General features: G+C 18.8%; 1 protein-coding gene across 16 annotated transcripts in view; it reads right to left on the bottom strand.

Moving 5' to 3' along the window:
- Positions 1-1,685: 1,685 nt before the first annotated feature.
- Positions 1,686-24,263, bottom strand: part of LOC410161 (afadin) — a 51,732-nt gene continuing 29,154 nt past the window's right edge. For 9 of the 16 annotated variants that reach the window (XM_026439762.1, XM_026439769.1, XM_026439765.1 and 6 more), the window contains 9 exons: positions 19,750-19,854; positions 19,127-19,271; positions 18,720-18,974; positions 16,570-17,598; positions 16,377-16,506; positions 15,388-16,201; positions 15,039-15,301; positions 3,552-3,667; positions 1,687-2,382 (listed from right to left, as the gene is read on the bottom strand). In XM_026439762.1, coding sequence (XP_026295547.1) covers positions 2,067-2,382; positions 3,552-3,667; positions 15,039-15,301; positions 15,388-16,201; positions 16,377-16,506; positions 16,570-17,598; positions 18,720-18,974; positions 19,127-19,271; positions 19,750-19,854 — 3,173 coding nt within the window. In that variant the 3' untranslated portion in view covers positions 1,687-2,066. Of the gene's footprint in view, positions 2,383-3,551; positions 3,668-15,038; positions 15,302-15,387; positions 16,202-16,376; positions 16,507-16,569; positions 17,599-18,719; positions 18,975-19,126; positions 19,272-19,749; positions 19,855-24,263 lie in introns of all 16 variants that reach the window. The other 7 variants (XM_016917210.2, XM_016917211.2, XM_016917212.2 and 4 more) reach the window with 4 other exon arrangements.

Genomic DNA, 24,263 nt, shown 5'->3' with positions numbered 1-24,263 from the left:
TTTTAGAATATATAACAATCGCAAAAACAAAAAATGAATTTAAATTAAAAAATTAATTTTAAGAAATATAATAATTAAATTTTTTTTTATTACTTTTATATATGTTAAAATGAAATGTATTATACGATATCATGATTATAATATTTATGTAACAAATAAGAAGGCAGAAAAATTATAATAGTTATAATCATGTTTTTTTATCATAAATTTTTTTTAATCAAATATGTCCATTAATTCATTTTTTATTTGCATAATTACTGTTTTATTTCAAATCTGTCATATTTTGATTAAATTCGTTTATGTTTACGTTTTAATCCATATATTTTATCAACGATTGCATTAAAGCTATCGTATTTTTGGCTAAAACGAAAAAATGCATATACATAAATCAAAATATTCTATTCGACACTCGTTACATCAAATATAAATACGAAATAACATCGTAAATAACAAGTAATTCTAAAAATTTAACTAATTCTATCTATGTACAATTCATGATATAATCTTTATGATACTTTATCTTCATAAATCGATGAAATAATTCTAAAATCCAATATACAAGATAAGTCAATAATTAACATAAAATAATTTATTATCTCTTACTCGTATCAAAAATGAAATAATTAAATAATATATAAGTATATTGCAAAGTATAAAGGAGATGAATACTTTTTTTTATAATTTATATTTTTAAGATTTTTAGCCTCAATTTTTTGCGTGATCAATAGATCTTTTTTTTAATGCTGAAAAAAGGCAAATTCAACAATCTATAATAAATTTAGTTTAAAATTTTAGTTGATTTTGAATCTCAAAGAGATAAAATATTTATTATTTTATTTATTTTATTTTATTATTTTATAGTATTTTATTATATATAGTATACATTAATTTTTATGCATTCACTTTACTTTCACTATATTTCGAACTGCTATTAATATCCGATATAATTTACTTTACATATTCTCCAAATATACTGTTGAATATTTTCTGTAATTGTATTGCATCACAATATCTTTTATTATTTTCACAAGAAGAAATTCAATAACAAATATGCGGACTAATCAACAGATCTATTTCGACTAATTCGATTTTAAAATTATTATTGGACAGTTTTTCTCGAAATTAAAGAGTAATGAAGAAAGCATTATCGTATATATATATTTTTTATAATATTAGATTTTAGATTGAGTGGATTAAATTTCTATGTAATAATTCATTTTACAAAAATTTCATATATTTTGTGTTATTTAATATTCCGTTTATGAAAATAATAGCATATTCGAAGAGCGTTCGAAGAAATTAATTCACGTTAGTAATTATTCATTGTAATAATGATTAAACAAATAAAAATTATAAAATGATAGATTTATTTAACAGATATAATGAATAAAAGCACATAAAGTATATGATGATTTATATTAAATATTTTATCTAAATATATCAATTACAAGTCAATTCATTATAAAATATCAAATTCATCTTTTCAATGCGTTACATTAAAAAAAGTCATAGCATTAAAAAAATTTATTGATCAAAAAAACAAAATCAGAAATAATGAAATATAAAAAATTTAGTTGCATTTATTCCTTTCAATTAAATATTTCATTTAAATCATTTAAATTCATTTAATTTTTTGATATAAAAAAGAAATAATTAATTATTTTAAATGTTATTTTTTATTGACTTATTTAGTATATTTTATTATAAGCCTTATTTATAACTATTACTATCAAAAATCGTAAATTGGTCCAATCGAATGAGTAGATTTCAAATGCATTTAATATTCATTGTGTTATTAAATACTAAAAATATGAAGACTGATTCTATCATATGAATGCATTTATTCTCTACTCTAATATTTTTAATTTATAATATATAATATTTTGGTCAAAATTGGGCAAATTGGAATACATATACGTTCATATTTATAATGAAGTATCATTACCAATATAATACACACATTCTTTATATGGTATAATAATAGTTCGGTATCAGATGCATCAATTTTTATCTGATCCATGTAATATGATTTTAAAAAAATAAATCTCAATTTTCAGTCTTAATTTCTATTGTTGTCGATTGCTATTGTTGTTATTGATACTATTGCCGTTGTTATTATTTTGGATGTTACTATTACTGGTGTTGATGATACTATTATTACTGTTATTGTAATAATTGCTATTCAGTACGGGATTTCCAATATTATCTATTTCACGCTGTGCACGTGAAATTTTCACTTTATCCCGTGGAGTTCCATCTTCACCGGTTTCCATTGCAAACATTTTCATTTTTTCTTTAAAACTGAGTTTTTCAGGTACTTGCCCAACTTGAGAACTTTGTTGCTGTTTCTGTTTTTCCGCGAGTCTTTTTTGTCTGGGATCTCTAAAAAAAAAAATAATTGAATAAAAAATTGTTCATTTAAGATTATATTATATTATTTATTATATTAATATCTTAGAAAATGCAACTTAAAGAAAATTGAAGAGTTGCATTTTTTAAATTATAAGTATATTCTATTTTCTATCATTTGAATTTGGATTCACAAATTAAAATGTTGCATTATGGAAAAGATAAAATAAAATATCAAAGATTTAATCTAAAATTTGTATAAAAATTAATAATATCTATATTTTAACTTATATTATAAAAATTTAATCTTTTATAAATGAACATAATCTGTCTTAGGTTTTAGCTTCAGAGCTTATTCTGCAGCAAGGAATTATTTCTATATAAATTATTATATAGAATATTAAATCTTTTTTAAAGTTGCACAAGCAATTACATGTATTTGATATTATTATATTTAGAATAATAATTATGCAAAGTAGAAATATAAAATAAAAAATTGTAAGCATACTATAATATTATATAATTTTGATTTTTTAAATTATATAATTTTTATATTCATAGTTCATATTATAAGTTCTACTCATATAAAAAATAAAAAAAAAATAATAAATAGAATACATTTTGTTACAATATCAAAAATCAAAATAATTAATTGATTAATTTACTCGTATTTTATATAATTATTTATTTTCATAATAAATTTATAATTATTATTTATATTTATAAATTTTTATGAAAATGCAACAATATTTTGCAATAAAAATAATTAAATTTTTATTTCTTTAAACAAATAAATTTCTAAAAAGTTTTTTTAATATAGCTAATTCAATATTTGAAAACAAATATATAATTATTATTTATATTTAAGTTATTTTTATGAAACTCATTAAAAATTTTTTTATATATTATGAATATTTTTAAATCACATTTTTAAATCATATTTTTAAATCATTTTTAAATCATAAAAAGCAAATAGAAATTGCTTTTCAATTCTTTGATATAAATATTAATATGTAAAAAAAACTGCATCCCAAATATTTTTTCGAGAACTACATACATAAATTTCATTAAAATCGACAATTTGGAAATGATTTCTTATAAGAATTTATGAAAGTAGAAAAGTTATATTTCTTAAAAAATTGTAATAACTTTCTGAATATAAAAAAAATATTAAAATAACAAATAATAAAATATAATGTTACTTGTACACTTCTTGAGCACCTATAACGCCAGGTGTGCTACCAGTAATCGAAGTTCCACCAGATCCTTCGGGTGTTTTTGGAGATGCCAATAAAATTTCTGCATCATTTATGAAATTCTAAAAAAAAAAAATGTATTTTATATAATATATATAATTATATGTATTTTATATAATTATATATAAATGTATTTTTACTTTTAATTATATACATAACATAAATTTGTAAAAAAAAAATTGTAATAGAAATAATTGAGATTGTAAGTAAGTAAGATCGTTGAATTCTAATAGTATATAATACCTCGGATTGTAAAATTCAATGATATTTTTAAGCAATAAAAAGCAAGCAATAAAAAGCAAATTTTTTTCTTATATTGATATATTATTTTATTGAATGTAATAAATTAATTCTTTAATGTCTTAATAAATAATAAATCCTTAAATATAACAACTTATTTTTTAAATTCATTAATTTAAAAATTGAGAATATAAATAAAATAAAAATTTAAATGAAGAGAAATATTTACAGTCAATTTTAAAATAAATGTTTTATTTATTAAAACTGTTTTGTTTCTTCAAGATTGTTGATGATATTTATTAAATATTTTCAATCCATTTCTTTTCGTTAAATAAAGAGTCTTTCTTCGTGATGTAAAATCATATTTTATTTTGATTAAATTTCATTATTATTTAAATATTAGTATACAATATAAATTTAAAAAATACTAAATGAAACATAAATTCTTTAAATTATCTATATTTGACAAGAGATAATTATTGAATTCTTAAAATTCTTTCTATATTTTAACAAAATAATATGTTTTTGTTATGATTTTATATATAATATGTAAAAATATGCATAAAAAATGATTTTTTTCTTTCTTGTAATCTTCTAATGTTGAAATATTTTGAAGAAAGAATTGAATCTATCAAAAATATTTTTTAAAAGTTATATATTATATGTAAAATATTCTTTTTATATATCAAATGATGGAAAAAATTTCAAAATCAAAATTAAATAATTTTTGTTTATAAATGAAATTGTATTTTTTTTTTATAATATGATGATAAATTTAATGAGATCTTTTATTGTTATAAAACTTTATAGTGTTACAGAAAAAAATATACAATTAAATTTCCAATACCAATTAAATTTCATAAAAATATATATTTTTTTTTTGATAAATTCAAATCTTAATTATGAAATATTTCACTATTGCAAAATAAGAGAAAATAATTGTATCTTCGAATTATTATTCTTTAGGTTAAGATCATAGTGACAAAAAAAAATAGATTTTAAGCTGGATCTTGCTAGTTTAAAACATCAAAAATTTAAATTAAGATAAATTTATTCTAAAATTCATATTATGTTCAAAATGACTCTTCATTTCTAAATATTTAGTTATAATTTTTATATTATTCTGTTTTATATTTTGAATAGCATTGAGTTACGAATTTAGTAATATTTGATATTTATTTTTAAGTTTTTTTTTATTGTTAGTACTATATAAATATATATATATATATATATATATATATATATATATATATATATATATATATATATACTAAGAAGTTTATCATTTTAAACAGCTAAAATTTTATGTTAGAATAACTTTATTTTAATTACTTTCTAGTGTCTTGCATTTTAGATTTAAAATTTTTTTCTTTTGTTATAATTTTTTAATTATGCAAAATAATGAAAAATATTTTAAACAAACATTATTCAACTTTATAAAAGTTATTTTTTAAAAATTATATATATGAAATAAATAAATGAAATAAATACAAATTAGTTATGGTATTCTGTTCAAAAAAAAATAAGAATGGTCCTCCTATCTTGTAAAAGATATTATTTTATGAAAAGAATTCTTAGGATAAAATTATATTATTTAAAGAAATATATATAATAATAAAATAATTTTTTTAAGCTATTTTTTATGAGATTTCAAATTCATCGATATTTTTTTTAATGAAACTCCATGCTCTTCTTATCTCCGTAGAACAGAAAAAATAAAAACCATAAATCTTATAATAAACCATTCTATCATTTTCTATTCTATTATTTCTATTAGTATTTTTATCTTTCAATTCGAGAAATTTATATATATTTTATTTATACGTTCCATATACATACAGTGTTCAAAATGATAGCTCCTATTAAATCTCATAATAAATAGATTGATATTGATAATTAATAAATCTTGCGGCGTAATTAATGAATATATTACTTTGAATTTATTTTATATTCTAATTATATTATAGATTTGATTGATTGATATCATATTTCAACTAATATTTTTAATATTATTTTAAAATTTTATATATAATGAAATTGAGATTAGAGATATTTTTCTTTATTCAATGTAGCATCTATATAAATGATAAAAAAGAATATGAATATTCTTACTATTGTAAAATAATGAAGAACACTCATCAAGCTAAAATTACTTTACTACATACTTTACATAATATTATTGAGTAAAAAGAGTAGAGAAATTGAAAAAAAAATCAACATACTTTTGTTTTGCAAATATCGCTTATATAAATTATTTGATTTAATTATTATATAAATATTATATAAACGTATAAGTATTATTTTGAACATATGTATTATCAAAATGTCTAAATATAATAAATTTCTTAAATTGAATGATTAAAATAGTTGATAATAAATGATCATAATTTATCATTTTATTTTATGTATCAAAAATATGGATGTCAAATTTTATTAAATTTAAATATTAAATTTAAACAATTGAAATTAGATGCGAGATAGAAAAAGAGTAAAACCATTCTATCTCCATTATCCTCTGCTGTTGCACTTTGTTTTTATCTCGTTTAATTTAACATATATTTAAATTGCTTATAACTTAATAAATAAAATTTAATTAATTTTTATATTAATTTTTGTGTTTATCTTGATCTCTAGAATCAATTTTTCAAAAATTTTCATGAATATATTAATATTTTATATAAATAGGAACTAATTGTTGAGAAGCATATTGACAAGTCTTTATTTTGATAAGATAGGGATAATATAAAATTGATCTTTCAAAACATTTTTTTTTCTTCGTTTCTTATATTAAGCGAATGCTCAATAGCTAGACATTATATCAAATATCAAGTTTTAAGTTTCAAGTTTTGTTTTTAATTTCTTCTTTTTTATTATTTTTATTATTTAACGTTAGTCAAATTATATAATAAGTGAAGAAAGCAATGATGAGATAAAATGATTTTCAAATGAATTCAAATGAAAATAAAGCGAAAAAACGGAATTGTAAGTATAGTAATGAAGATGAAAGAACTAAAATGAAAAGAAATACTGTCTTTAAACTTATGTGATAGTCTATATTATGGATAATATTAATGAACTATTTATAATGAACTATGTTTAGAAGAATAAAAAAATATAAAGTAAAGATTTGTTTATAATGGATTTTGTCCAATAAAAAAAATTTAAGAAATAAATATTTTCGTTTCAATTTACGAAATAAATTCAATCTGCATGATAAATGTAACAATATGTATTTCATTTAAAAATAATAAAAAAACTATAAGTCATTTCTCAAATTTTGTTTTTCAAATGATTCGTTTTTCTATTTTATTTATTTTTTATTTTAATAATTTATTTTTTATTAAAAATTCATTTCAATTTCGACATCTATAATTTCGAAAACAATAGTTTATATACATTTATTATGTATTTATCATATTATTTATATATATTATACATTTGATATTACATATTACAAATTTTGAATTAAATTTTAGAAATCAATAATAACAAAAATTAATAAAGTTTTAAAAAAAACTATTTTTCCTCCAATTTTGATGATTTTGCAATATATTCTAAGAAATCAATATTTTGAATAATTTTTTTTTATACGTATAATGATAACAATCAATCTTAATTTTCAAAATATTTACAAAAAAAAAATTATTATTATTATACATTCATCTATATATACATTTATGATAACATGTGGTATATAAGTATAAAATTTATCTTCCATTAATATAACCATATGACAGTAAATAACTAATATTAATATAAAAGATAGATTTGGTCAAAATCTACTTTCTCATACATTGTCTTGAAATCTCAATTCATACTAAAGGTTGAATATTTGGCGAAAATCATTGCATTTAGTACCTATTTATAAAGAATTTGAACATTGGATTTTTCAAAAAAAATAAAATAAAATAATATTGAGTCCAAAATTATAATGATGTTACATCAATAAATATACATAAAGCTATTATTATCATCATAATTTCAATTACTTACGAGTTGTTTCATATTTTATTTTTTATTATTGCCGATTCGAATGATTGTTAGATAAATGATAAACCGTAAAATCGTATTTTTAATATTTATAATTTACTTACTGAGAGACCAAAAAAAAAAGTTCAAACTTGACGATCAAACTAGACCAAATTTTATGACAGAACATAACGATTCGAAAATTATTAAAAAATGTATAATAAATTATACATGTATAATGTATTATATACAATGTATATAAATTAATGTCTTGGATAAAATTTATTTATTCTGTATGAAAATTATTTAAATTTATATTCGATTTAATATATTTCGATTGTGGCAATCCACATATCATTTATGCATTGCTTGTGTTTTCATCATTGTTTCAATAATGTTGATGCTACAACAACAAAATACAATTTGTATATTTTATATTTGTTATATTTTTTTTTAAGTCTAATAATATTTAATGATCTTTGATATTTAAGCGAAAATCATTAAAGTTATTAAGCAAAAATATTATTTGCTTAATATTATTTACTATTACTCAAATACCACTATAATAAAAAAAAATATAAAAATACACATTAGTAATAAAATTAAAAATTATTCAAAAATATTATTATTTAACAGAATAATTCAAAAAAAACATATAAAAATTCAATATTAATATATCTATAAACACGTAAAAAACAATAATATTGAAAACATGTAATATCGCAAATATAAAGTTGGAACAAAAAAGCTACTTTTTCTCTGATTTTAACGATTTTTAAATATGTTATAGGATGAGATTTTGAACAATTTATTTCTATAATATATATGTTCTGGTATATTTTGCTTATATTTTATATATCATACTATTGTAGAATTTTATCATATATATATATAAACGATTGATTTTAGATATAATTTTCAAGATATTTATAAAAAAAAATTAATTTATAAAATATTATTAAATTATTGTTAAATTATTATATTGTTATTAAATTATTATATATAATTGTTAATATAATATTGCCACAACAAAACAACTAATATGTATAATGAATATGTATAATAAATATATATAATGAAATAGATCAAAAAGTTATTTTCTCAAATATATATCATATCAAATAAATTATGATAAACTTAAAATATCTTGACTTTCACGCCATACCAACCTTGAATATTCTTCAAAATTCATGTATGAGTATTGTTATTCGTTACAATATATATTTGTATAGAACTTATACATTTATTTATATACAACTTCGAATCCACGGAATACAAATATAAAATAATAATCTTGAAGCGAATCGAAATCATTGAAGTTATAATAATAGCGATATTAATTTTATAAGTAGTATCTATTATTTTATTGCAGATTTGAAAGATTCGTGGAATGCTCAAAATCTCTAGATAGATAATGTTTAAATTTGATATTAACTCATTGTGTATTTTGAATATCAGCTGCTATATATTTATATATATATTTATCATAATGTATTTATAAATAGTTAATAAATGACAATTTAAATGCTAATTTTTACAAATGTAAATATATACGTGAAATTCTATGTAATAGTAATAATCTTTTTTTCTAAATACCTCAAAAATTATAATTATGCTTAAGAAATAGCTGTTCAGAATGTCTATAACATATTTAAAAATCATTTAAATCGAAGAGAAGATAGTTTTTTTTATAATTTTAATATCCGCAAATTCCTATAAAAAATTATATTAAATTAGATTGAATTTAAATTAATATTTACTATTTAAAGAATATTTGATATATATACATAAAATAATAATAGTAAGTCGAAAAAAGAAAAAAAACTAATAAATATACAAGAATTTCACGACAAAAAAATAAAAAATTTCAGAAACTCTTTTTAGACTAGAATACTAAATAAAATAATTAAAATAAATAAATAATAAATATCATTCAATTTAAAAAATAATCAAGAAAATATATTTAAAAATGTACACACAGTAATGATAGAATAAAAGAAAGAGATATAAATAATAAAGTCATTATATGATAAATATTGCAATATTATTCAAACGATACGTAATTAAACAATTCATAACAAAATTTTTTAAATAAAATAATAAAATCCATCACAATTTTTGATTTGATTAGATATAGCTTTTTTGTATAATACTATATAAGTATAATACTTATATACTATATAATACTATATAGTATAATAATACTATAATTATAAATAATAATTATTACACTTATATAGCATTTATATAATAACATAAGTTAATACTTTGATAAGGAAAATTTTAAATTATTAAGAAAATTTACAAGAAAAATTAAAGATTTAAAAATTTTTTTGTTGTTCTTCTAAAAAAAAACGAAAATTGATAAATTTATATTTTGATACAAATTTTTTAATTTTCTATAAATAAAAAATGAAACAATTGCTTCAGAAAAAAAATTCGCAACAATACATGTTGAAAAAAACAAAATATAATAATTAAACAAAAAAAAATTAAGAAAAATATACATATAATATATAACATATATAATATATAACATAATAATATTATATATAAGATATGAATTAAAAAGTTCAAAAACTTTTCAAAAATTTATATCAAGACATAATAGAATTTATGATGAAATTCAAAACTATTTCTATAAATATAATATTATTAAAAGCGTTTTTTCTAACTTATAATATATATTTTTATAAATCAATTTCAAAATAATTTTCAAAACATTTTTCGATTATTTTTTTTCGTTTTTTCATGTAGCTGTTGTATCACGATAATGTATATAGTTGTTAATTTAAAAATTCTTAATATAAAATTCGTTATTTGTGCAATTGTCTATTCTTTAAATTTATTATTAGCCGACTTCTTTTTCCATTTTTTTCAAATATTGAAGTGAAATATTTTAAAATTTCAAATAATCAATAAAAATTGAAAAAAGCGAAAGTTGGAAATGATTTGCAAAATTGCAAATATAAAATGTGGATTCAAATAAATTAATTAATAAATGTTTTTAAAAAAAATTTTTAATGATATTTTAAAAAAAGTTCGTTTTCAAAAAGATTTATTGTAAATTTTATTATATCTTGAAATAAATAATTTATGATAAAAGTTTTTAAACTGTTTGATCATATCTCATATTATCATATATGTATATATATCATATAATAAGGAAGAAAAATTTGTGAAGAAAATATCATCAAAAAAAAAAACAATAATAAAAGAATATATAATAAAAAATTAAAAATTAATAAGATTAAAAATACTATTGGCAAAATAAATTATATTTAGTATACAAATGTATATAGATAGACCATATAATAAAAATGATATATTACATGATTACATTAACTACATAATATCAATAAAAATATACGTACTATAAATATAAAATTTTTTTGCAATTATTAAAGCAAATGCATGATATAAAAAATGAATCAATATATTATAGATTATTATTTCACAATAAATAAATCAAAAATAAATAAAATAAAATATCGATTCCAAATACTTTTCTTAAAAAAATATTCATGTGACATATATTACAGAATAAAGAATAAATCACAAAAAAATTATAATAATAAGTAACAAACTTTCTTTATATAAAATTTAAAACATCAAAAAAAAAATATACAAAAACATTATACATACAAACAAGTACAGCATTAAATATAAAGACAAATACAACTCAAATCCATCATCAATATGCATTGTTATATCATATATGTCTGATGGCACAATTTCAATATCACTTGTTAATTCTTTTAATCGTACTATTTAGATCAATGCCAAAAAATTAAATCTTTTAACCGACATCACAAACAAATAAAAACATAAATCCCGAAACAAGAAAATAAATTAATGAAGTAAATTACTGAAATGTGGAACAATTTAATGAAACAAAAAAATTTAAAATAAAGATTAAAATTTCTTAACTTTAATATAATACACACATAACAATAAAATATATTAATAATTTTATGACAAGCAATCACATCCATATTATAAAAGAGTTATATGTATATAATAAACGAAATAATATATAATAAACAAAATCTTATGTAAAACAATAAAAAACATAATAACAATAAATGAAAAACAATAAATTCAGAATTTTAAAATAAAAATATAAGAAAACATAGTGAAAATAATGAAAATAATTTAATTGATTGAAAAGGAAAATAAAAATACACATAATATTGCTATATAAAAGCATACATAAAAAATTCTACTACATTCTATATAATTTGAAACAAAAATCAATTATCTATAATATAAAAATAAAAAGATATAAAGAAGCAAAAGAAGGAAGAAAAGAAAATGATATATTCTGAAACAATGAAAAAAAATTCTATAAAAATATCATGCAACAAAGAAAATAAACATATAAGAATAAAATTATGATTTCCAATAACATATGGAATAAATTAGCTACATGCAATAATGAAAATAAAAAAAAAATGTGCAAAGCATTATAATCAAATATTATAATCAAAACAAAATTTCAGAAAATAGAAATTTTCATAAATATATAATTAAAGACTAAGCATTAATAATATATAAAATATAACTATTCAAATACAAACTATTTATATAATAAATAATCTGAGTATAAGAAAAATAGTAATATAATAAAAAAAATTATGACATATGAAATCGAAAAATCAAAATATCTAAAATACCTTCAAATCATTGTTCTATTACTTGTCTATAAAATATATATATAATATATAATATATAATATATAATATAATATATAAAAATATAATCTCATTAATTATTAATGATACACATATATATATATACAAGATAATGATAGAGGAACAAAAAAGCTATAAAAAAAAAAGAATTAAGAATGTAAAGAACAATATATAAAATAAATAAAATAATAAATGAAATAATATCTATATTATTATACATATAACTCTAATTACAACTCCAAAAATATAAATATAATTACAAAAAAGTTTTTGATTCTGTTTCATATAATTAATTAAAACAAATATCAAAAATATTATAATTATAAATATACTAAGTTTCAAATATGATTATAAAATTCCTCAATTAAATTATACAATTATAATTATATCTTATATAATGAAGAGATGGAGAATAATGATATAATTTAAAACGAAAAATATGGATCCAAGTATCAACAAAAATAAAATTTAAATATGAAAAGACATCTTCCAAAGTGATTCATTGATTTTGCATATGTTAAAATCCAGTTTCAAAATTTCTTAATAAAAAAAAGATAATTTTTATAATACAATATAATTTTTATAATACAAAATAGAAAAAAAATATGGTATATCATAAATTAATTTATACTAAATTTTGAAACTTAATACTTACACAAATAAAATAGTTAATTAAAAATAATGATATTAGTAAAATATCTTATTGGATTTTGAAATAAAAAAATTAAAATATTAAAAATCGAAAGGAAAAATAAACTCAAAATAAAATAAAAAAAATATGAATAGCGAATTCATAGATTAAGATTAAAATTTCAATAAAATAACAAATATAACACAACAATGAACATAATTAAAACAAAAATATAAAATGTAAATATCATTTATATTACAAGCAAAACTCAATTCCAAACACATCAATATCTATAATTTTATATCTAATATACATTTAAAATTATTAAATGAACAATTATAATAAATATTGAAAATATAAATTTATAAAATAAACTAAACCATACATAATATATAGAAAATGCAATATTTTAAGATATATAAACTTTATAGATAATAAGGAAAAAAAATTAATAAACATCAATGAATTATGATGCAAAATAATCTATAAAATTATTTTTATAATAAACATAATAATTAATTACATATTATAATTGTAAAATATATGCCATTGATTAATCAAATATAACAATATAACAACAACAATAAAAACTATATAGAACAGAAAATCATATACTGGATCTTTATAATCTGTATGCAGGCAATATTATTATACCATGTATTAATTATACATAGAATAAAATATATATATAGAGTTCATTAAAAAATAACTATATTCCAAGACAAAAGATTTAAAATTATATAAAAATGTTATTAAATTTTTCAATTAAGAGCTGCATAATGAAATTAGCATTAAAAATTTTTTAAATTGATTTCATGCATTATTAATCATATGTTGTAAGTTACATAAAATGTTAATAAACTATTTTCATTAAAAGTATATTTTATCACATATTAATATTATTTAATTAAACAATTCAAAGGCATTATTTTAACTAATAATAAAATATTTTTTGAAAGATGCTTTTTAGAATTTAAAGATTTTTCTCTTCATTTTTTTTTAATGAAGTAATTTAATAACTTTCTGTATTTCTATATTTATTTCTATTATCAAATCAAATAACTTATTAAAAATATTTTTTTTCTATTTTAAATAATAATTATGAGATTTGCAAGACTTTTTTTCATTAAATATTTGTTTCATATTTATGATTATTTGTACAAATAATATCTTATAAAAATATATTATTGCAATATTATCAAATATACATCAATATCATTCAAGCCTGCATATAGTGAATACTTTTATCTTTACATTCTTTCTTCATTTCATATTCTTCTATCAAAATTCACAGATCTTAATAATAATATTAATACATGTTTACAAATAAATATTTTTAATATTTAATCAAATAACTTTCAAAGTATAATATGTTTTTTTCAATACTTTTAATTTTTTTCTATATATTATTATATTATATTATTTTTCTATATATTGAATCATAATATATTGAATCATAATAGAAAAATAATAGAAAAAATGTTTTAAATAAATATTATTAAATTTGATAATAGTTATGTAAATATTAAGTGATTAGTATGCCATTTTGTTTAAAAAAAAAAGAAAGAGCTTTAATTCCAATGAACATCTCTAAAAATTTTTTTATATATTATATCCATCTAAATAATTGATTCCTTAAAATATTTAATTTAATATTAAATAATAATTAAATAATAAAAAAAATCGTAATATCTGCACTAATTTTAACACTTTATGTGACTCTTTTTATATTTCAATCATATATTATAAAATTATAAATTCAATTTAAAAGTTAAGCAAGTTTTTTTTTAATATATTTATGTGACATATTTTTTATGTAATTAAAAATATATGAATCTATATATTATTTCAAAAACAATATATATATATATATACATATATAATTATTATCTATCTTACATTTGGATCTTCTGTAATGGCATCCATAGTCATAGTTTGATTCGTGCTCAAATTTCCAGATGAGATATTTCGTATAGATTCTACATTTGCATTTGAATCGTGAAATGAGACTCTTTTAACGGATGTTGTTTGCGGTTGAGATGCTAATATTATATTTGATATATTTGCATTATTTGATCTGAGCGTATTTTGCTGTGACATAACCGCAAAACTAGAACCTCGTTCTGGAGGCAAAGGCGCATCATTGATACCATTTTGTGTAGCTATTAAAAGATATACATAAAATATCATTATTTTTTTTTAAATGGATTTATTAGATAAATTGATTTCTTATATAAAAAATACTTACGAGATGCATTTGATCCGTTAATAATTAAGCTATCCAATCGCAACATATTAGAATGCAATAATTGTTGAGTTTTAAGATGGGATTGCGATTGTTGCGAATGATGTTGCTGTTGATACATTTGCTGTTGTTTATTAGTTTCTTCCTCTTTTTTCAATTGAGTATCATCGAAATCTATTTGTTTTCGTTTAATTTCCTCATGTCTACGGTGCATTTCTTTTTCTTCATTGGATTGAGACAAACCAAGAGATTTTTGAGAAGAAGTCAAATGAATCAAGGATGGCATTGAAATTTGTCCTATATTATTTTGCATTTGATTAGTATGTTGATGTTGAAAATCTGAAGATAAAAGTGAACTGGAATTGTCTTGTTGTTGCTGTTGTTGCTGCAAACAAGTAGTTGTAATATTTTGTGTACATTGTTGAAGAGTATTATTTCCGTGTGTAGTTACAACATTCATAGAATGCATCGGAGATCCACCGAGAGATCGAGAAAAATGATTTCCTTTAGAGGATTGGTTTGTTACATTAGTCTTAGATAAATTGGAATGTTGCTCTAATGAATTATTTCGATCTTGCATCACTGTTGTTTGAAATAAAGATTGCTGAACTCTTATATTTTCAGTATCTAAATCATTACTTTCTTCATCATCATCTTGTTGATTAGCTATTTCTTCGGCTCTTTTTTGAAAATCTCTTTCCAATTGAAGAGCTCGCAATTGTTCCTCTTGTTGCGATGTTCTATGAGATAGTGCACTCAATTCCGCTATTTGTTGATCTCTCCATTGTCTTGCAGCTTCTCTTCTGCGTGCCTGTTCCTAAATGATGATAATAATAATAAAAAGATAAAAATGAAAAAGAAGAAAAAAATAATGAAAACAATACGAATAACTACAATAAATAATAATAATTCAGTTAAAAAATATGAAAAATGTATTTTATTGTATTTATTATAATTATTGTATATGAAAAATAATTTTATTTTGCACTTACTCTCTCTTTTTCTTCTCGTTGCCATGGATTTGAAGCACTATATTGATATTGACGTGGCTGTAATGTAGTACCTGTTGTATTTGTTGGATAATATCCTCCACGCGGAGGATCTTGCATACTTGCAGTGTATCTAGATGAATAATAATATTTTTATTTTTTAATTTACTTTTAAATACTATTATTATTTCATTACCTTGAATCCGATTGTTTATTATAGAGAGGATGAGTTGAAGTGCTTGGAGGTGGCGGTGGAGAACTTTCGGTAAATCCTTCTTCTGGTAGAATAGGTCGTATAGGAATTTCATTTGAAATTGAAGTTCCTTCTGGTGCAGTTTGCATTCTATTTATTCCATTTTCATCATTATAGAATTCATTTTGTATCTCTGGATTACTATTCAAACAATACTGCGATCCAGCAACATGTTGATTTTGATCTGTATATAATTTTCCAATATCTCGAATATTTTGATCTCTTCCATAATCGTGTAATGTCCCATTTAATTGCATACGAGTTAAGTCATTTTTTCCTCTTGACGATAACATACCAACATGTCCATATTGGATATGTCCAAAATTTTGTTGTTGTATATTGTGATGTTGATGCTGATGTTGATGTTGGTGTTGATATTGATGCTGGAGTTGTAGCTGATGTTGATGTGAATGTTGGTGTTGAGATTGAGATTGAGATTGATGTTGATGAGTATGTGAAGATTTTCCATATTGAACCATATATGAACCATATTGTGCATCCAAATAATTATAACTCGAAGGACCGGTTTGTCTGGATGTTGAAACTGATGTGGATATTGTTATCGGTGGACTTGATCCCAAATTTGGTTGCGAACCAATAGATTTTGTTGGTCGAACAACAGAACTAATCGATGATTGAACAGATGTATTTGTTTTTAAATTGTAAGTAGATGGTCGGTATTGATTCAATGGAACTGAAATTCCACCTCGTAACTCGCGTCTTCTGACTTCTTCTTGCATTTCTTGAAGTTTCGCTTCTTGACGTATTATATCTCGAGATGATTGAGATCTTGGAGGTGCTGTGCAAGCTTGTTGTTGCGATTGACCAGTATTATCAATATAAGATTGTTGTTGAGGTTGAGGTACATACGAGGATATTGGACGGTCTCTAGTTTGATTCATTTCAAACACTCCTGGACGATTTAAAGAATTTTGCGAACCTCTCAAATTCTTTTGTAATTGAAGAGGAGTTCTATAATTTGAAGAAAGAAAAAAAAAAAGAAGAAATCACAATAATCATAAATAACATGATCGTCACAAATTAATTTTTAACATCAATAATTAAATAAAATTAAAATAAAAAAATGTAAATAAAAATATATGAAATGAATACTAAAACAAAAAAAAAATAATATATATGAAAAAAACAAAATTTAAACTATTTATAATAAGGATGATTTCTTCAATTTTAATAATTTTGAAATAGATATATTATCAAAGACAACATATTGAATAATTTTTTTGTATAATTTACTTTAAGATAAAATATGTTTAATATCATAAATAAATGTCATGGATTTTTTCTCAATAAGCTTAATTTTGATATAAATAATATGTTGCTCTTCGAATTAACTTACAGAAGATTTAATGAATCTATTGATTACTTCTTTCTCATATCGATAAATAATTTTGAAAAATAATATTGAAAAAATATTTTGAAAAAATATATGTATTTTTTAAATATATATATAAATATAATTGGCAGTCGACTTTAGTTTTTGATTTATTTGCAAAAATCTTTCGGTATTATATATTAAATTTTTTCTATTCATATATATTTGTAAAAATGCATGTAGCAATATGCGATTATTACTTTTCTATTATTTATATAAACACAATGTAAAAACACAACACAACAATGTAAACAAATGAATTAATATCATTAATATTTATTATTCATTTATAGTAAATTTTGGCATTCACCAAAATGTTGCAAATGTTTCTACATACGCTGATACAAATACAAATATATAAAAAATATATAAAAAATTGGATATATTTATACTATTAAAAAGTTTTTTATGAATATCTTGGAATCTATATTATAATATTTAGATTATTATTTACATGTATAAGAAAAACTTATTCAAAATGATATATTTAAAATCTATTTCAAATTCATTCAATCAATAATGATCGTAAAGTAAATCTTACATATATTAAAAATCATTAAATTAGTAAGATCATCTTTATTGTAAACAATTTATAAAATAAAGAAAAAAAATAGAAAAAAAGAATAGATAGAAAGAAAAAGAAAAAAAGAGACAAAAAAATAAATGAGAAAAGTTATTAAAGAAAACGGAAATTTCTTACCTATCATCTAAATGTTGAGATGGATTATGCTGTTTAGTTGTTGCATCTTGATTACGATAGATACTCAAATTTTGATAAAATCTTTCAACTTCGTTACCTTGAAGAATGTTCGAATTTGTTCCACCATTCACATTTGTATCATTGTGATTCGATGTATGATCAGGATTTAAATTTGGTGACGATTGTTGTCTAGTTACGAGACCATTCGATGATAAAGTTCCGATTCTTGTCGAATCATGTAAATTATGACTCGAACTATATTAGGAAATATAACAATATAATATAAAAAGAAAGAGAAATATAAAAAAATCAATATAAAATTAAATTATTTAAAAATAAAAAAATAAATGAATAAATTAAAGAATATAAAAATTATAATGATGTAAATTTTAAAAGAAAAGATTTACCGAGAACGTAATGATGTTGAACCGCTGATTGTGGCCATTGGTGGAGGTGGCTGCGTAACTGGAGGTGTGACACTATTGCTTGAAGATGCTCTACTGTAACCAGGATTGAATACTTCGTGCTGTTGTTTTCCATCTGTTCCTACATCTATTTTATATAAACATATAACATTAATTTAAAATTATTCTTTAAAAGTATTAATATACTTAAAAAGTATTAATTTCAGTCATATAATTGATATAGGTCTTATAAAATACATATTTTTTAAAATTTTATTAAATGTTCAAATAAAAAAGTTTTGTAAAGTTTAGTTTTCTCAAAATGAATTCAAATCATTTAATCAAATTTTAAAAAATTTTGTTTTAAAAAATGTGTTAATTACACGTGTCTTTACTGCATACATTGCTATGGAAAATTTCAATAATAACAAATTCAAACAACATCAAAAAGATATGACAAATATGATATACTTATTATATAAAATAGAAAAAACATAAAATTAAAATAAAATGAAAAATATAAAAATATAAAAAAAATTATATACATATATATTTTATATATATATATATGTAATAATACAAATATTTATATTCTTTCTTCTATAATATAATAAGTATCTACTTACTGTGTAACGCTGGCACTGATTTGCTAATATGCATTTGTTGTTGGGGTGCAGTTATATCGCGTCCAAGTCTAGATGGTAAATCTCGTTCGCTCATGCGACGAGATCCTGTAATAGTTACAATACATAAAAATATATTTTTGTAATATCTTAATATATATATATATAAAATATATAGGAAATGTACTTGAAATCATATAATATAAACAAATAGTAATATATTCTAAAGTGATTCTATATTCTGCAAAAAAAAAAATTTTTTGTTTAATACTTTAAATAAATTAAGTAAATTAAGTTTAAAAAGTTTTCACATATAAGTGATTTCTTGATTAGAATGAAATATGTATTATTTGTAGAAAATTCTACAAATAAAAAAAAACAAAATCTTAAACAAAAAAATATTTTTCTTTTTCTACTATTTATTTTTGGATACAGAATCATCAATTATATCATATGATTTCGGGTATATTTTATATATATATACAGCAGAGAAAATATTTAAAACAAGCATAAATATCTGAATTAACAGATAATATCTCTCAAATTGTACATATCACAATATCAAAACTATTTTAATTCTATATAAAATATTTCATTGTACAAAAATAATTTATTAAATATTAAGATACATAACAAAAAATAGATCCACTTGAATTTAATTGCAACTCTAGAATTAATTAGCCAATTTAATTAAATTTGATTATTATTTTAGCATTTGCTTTAAATATTAAAGAGTATATAGTATTTCATTTTATATATAATATATCATTTTATGTAATTTAAATCCTCATTCAAATTTTAAAGAAAATGAATCTCAAATTTTTATAAATTTATAGAAATTTCGACTTATTAAAATTTTTATTTTTATTTTAAATAAAAAAAATTTAACAAAAATTGTACAAAAAATATTTTATAAAGATTAATAATGTTTCAATTGTAATTAACTTAAAAAAAATTCAATTTTTTAATTTGTGAATTATTATATAATCATTTATATGTATATGTATATGTAATCATAAGATTGACGAAAAACAATTAATTTCTATGGACATACAGAATATTAATATATTTATGAGATATTCTAACGAGAATCTAAAAGACAAAACAAATATAAATATATATAATATAAAAATATGTCAATTGAGGCTTATTTATTAAATTATAAGTAAATAAAGTTTACATTAAACGAAATAAGATACGAATAAAGCAAAATAGCTTTTATTTTATTTAATTATTTCATTTAATATTAAAAAATATATCATATTTTATTTAATATTTAATAACATTTTATTTTATTTAATATTATTAAAATTATTTAAATAATATATATATAATATATAATAATATAACTAATATTTTGGAGTATTTAAAAAAAAATCTATTCGAAAAAATTATTTTTAATGTAAAAAAAAAAAAAGAAAAATAAACTCCAATAGTAATTAAAAAATACTATTCTATTTAAAAAAAACATCAAATACGGATTTACCAATAGAAATAAATATGGAAAAATCTGCTCAACAGGGGACATTATTTCTTTTAATTTCTCTTAATTATATTATCTTCTTGAATAAAAAATTCAATCTGGATGATTTTATACACTACTAATATGGAATTTTGATTCAATGATAATTTTTGGTTCATCATCAATAATTTTGACATTTATCGATATTTATTCATATAGATTCACAATGTCAAAAAATACTTGCGGAATATTTTCCATTATACTTGTGATATTTCTTATCAACTAAATTAAAATTTATGCACTTATTAACTATTAAAAATTATACACAATAATATACATAATAATATATAAATTATACACATCAATAATTCGATAGTTTACTTTTTTATAAGTATTAGGCAATGATTTTTAAAATCACCATTAAAAATAAACTTTCATCTATAAATGAAAGATCTAATGAAATCTCTTGATCTTAACTCAAGAATTTTTAAAATTAACATGTACGTATATGATAATTGTCGGTAATTTAATAATAATCGAATTGAAAATTACAAAATTGACAACCTGGAATTGCGTCATCCGAAACGAAAAAAAAATTGCAAAATTTAGTTGAATTAATAATGAAGAAGATGTATTTTATTAATAAAAATTAATAAAAAATTGAAAACTTATAAAATAACTGAAGATTAATTTATTTTTTTTAAATTATAATTTCTAATTTATTAAAATTTTCGTTTTTCAGCAAGTGAACAAGTATTATTTTGTTGTAGTCAAAAACCATACAAATTATAATATTATAAATTATTTACTGTACAAAAATAGAAATAATAATAATAACATTGTTTATTTTATTAACAAAAAAAAACATAGTAAGTCAATTACAAAAAATTGAAATAAAATTGAAATTTTTGAAAATTACAATAATTTTTCATCTATAAAAGAATTATTACTATCATACTATAATCCTTCCTATGCCACCTAATTCCTATAAGATTTTGTCCATATTTTAAAAAATATAGAAAAATAATATAGATAAATATAAAAATAAATATAGAAATATTATAAAAATATCAAAAATGATCAAATTACATTCATTATTTTAAGCTATTAGTTGTGAAATATTTAAATATCCAAATAAATATAATTAGATATCACATAATATTACATAATATATGATATGATATCAGAACGATGAATGAAATCTCAATTAAGGATTCAATCTCTTTTCAATTATTTTCAATGAGTTAATATTCCCAACAATGAAGAAAATTAAATGATATATAAAATTTATGTTTAATAACAATATAATATAAATATTTATATTGAATAATAATAAAAATATTTAAGAGAAAAGAAATATGAGAAGAATTTAGGATTTGATTTAACTGAGATTTTATTATCAGCAATCCGAGATTTTTTGTCTTTATTCAAAACGTCTATTTATCTATTTTCATTTTTTACATGATTTAATTTCATTTAAACATTTCTATTTTATATTGAATAAAAAAATGAATCGATTTCATAGATATAAATAATTATTGTATATTATAATATACAATAATATATAATATATACGTAAATAATTATTATAATATAAATAAATATTTATAAAGTTTGAAAATTATCATTTTACTTATTTCGAAATAATTATATAAATACATTATATAATTATATGTACATTGAAAAAATATAATTATAAAGCGCACATATAATATTTATTTTTACATAAATTATTTTCGATGTATCATTATTGGCAATATTAATAGTAAATCACCAAAAACAATCGGATTCTTGAATTCTTTTCTAAAAATTCATCTCATCGCTCCCGATATCAAATTTCATGAAATTTCATAAATAATTTTCAATTAAGATTTATTTGTAAACACTACTGGGTTTGAGATCAATTAGAATCCTTTCAAATTTCTTTGCCATATGATTGAAAATAATATGAGGTTAATTGATATTTGATAAAAAAAGTTATTATTATCTAAAATTTTTATTTATCATAATTATTATGTAAAAGAAGTCCAAAAATTTACAGAGCAATATATGAGATATAAACAAATATATAATATAAAAATAAATAATTAAACATAAATAATTATATAAAATAATATATAAAATATATATAAAATATATATAATTATATTTTATATATAAAATATATATAATTATATTTTATATATAAAATATATAAAATATATAAAATAAATATAAATATAAATAAATGTTTTAATTAAAATATTTTTTATTTAAATATATATATATTATTTTATTTAAACTTATATATTATATTAATGTATAATAATAATTACTTAATATATTTTATTATTATTTTTAATATTTTTATTATTATTAATATATATTAATAATTATTTGATATATTATATATATATATATTCGATATTATTAAAACTTTTATGTCTATATATATGATGCAATAAAATTCTTCCAAAATGTATAATGACTGTAGTTCTAATTAAAATAAAATTTAAAGGATTAAAGAAAAGAAAAAAAAGAGATCCTAAATAGATCCTAAATCTAAAATTTTATTTTGAATTAATTTCTGAAATAGATAATAAAAAAAATTCTCAGTACAATATATTGCATACAATTTTATCTAGATGTTATTAATATAACTATCTTCATATTACAGATCATCATCGCATTGAATGTAAGATGGATAATCGATGACATAATACAATAAATATCGACTTTACTATGTACTATTATTGTAATTTCGTCCAAAGAATATTTTTTATCTGCAATATGATTATTTTGTTTTAAACTATATTATATTTTGAAATCAATCTATCGATAAAGTTACAAAAATGGATAGGGTATAAGCTCGCAATATCGATATATAATAATATATAATATATAATATATATAATACATAATAAAACGATTATTTTTATTATTATTATTTTTGTCACTCATTTTAATTTCAGTGATTGAAATATGTTGGATTTCAGTAAATATATCACATAACATAGTTACTTATTGCAATAACTATTCAAAATATGAACATTCTTATTCAAATATAAAATAAAAA

The sequence above is a fragment of the Apis mellifera genome, linkage group LG3, assembly GCF_003254395.2.
Source record: "Apis mellifera strain DH4 linkage group LG3, Amel_HAv3.1, whole genome shotgun sequence".
Taxonomy (NCBI): Eukaryota; Metazoa; Arthropoda; class Insecta; order Hymenoptera; family Apidae; genus Apis; species Apis mellifera.
The sequence above is the reverse complement of the archived record's forward strand: the minus strand, read 5'-3'. Positions and strand labels throughout refer to the sequence as shown.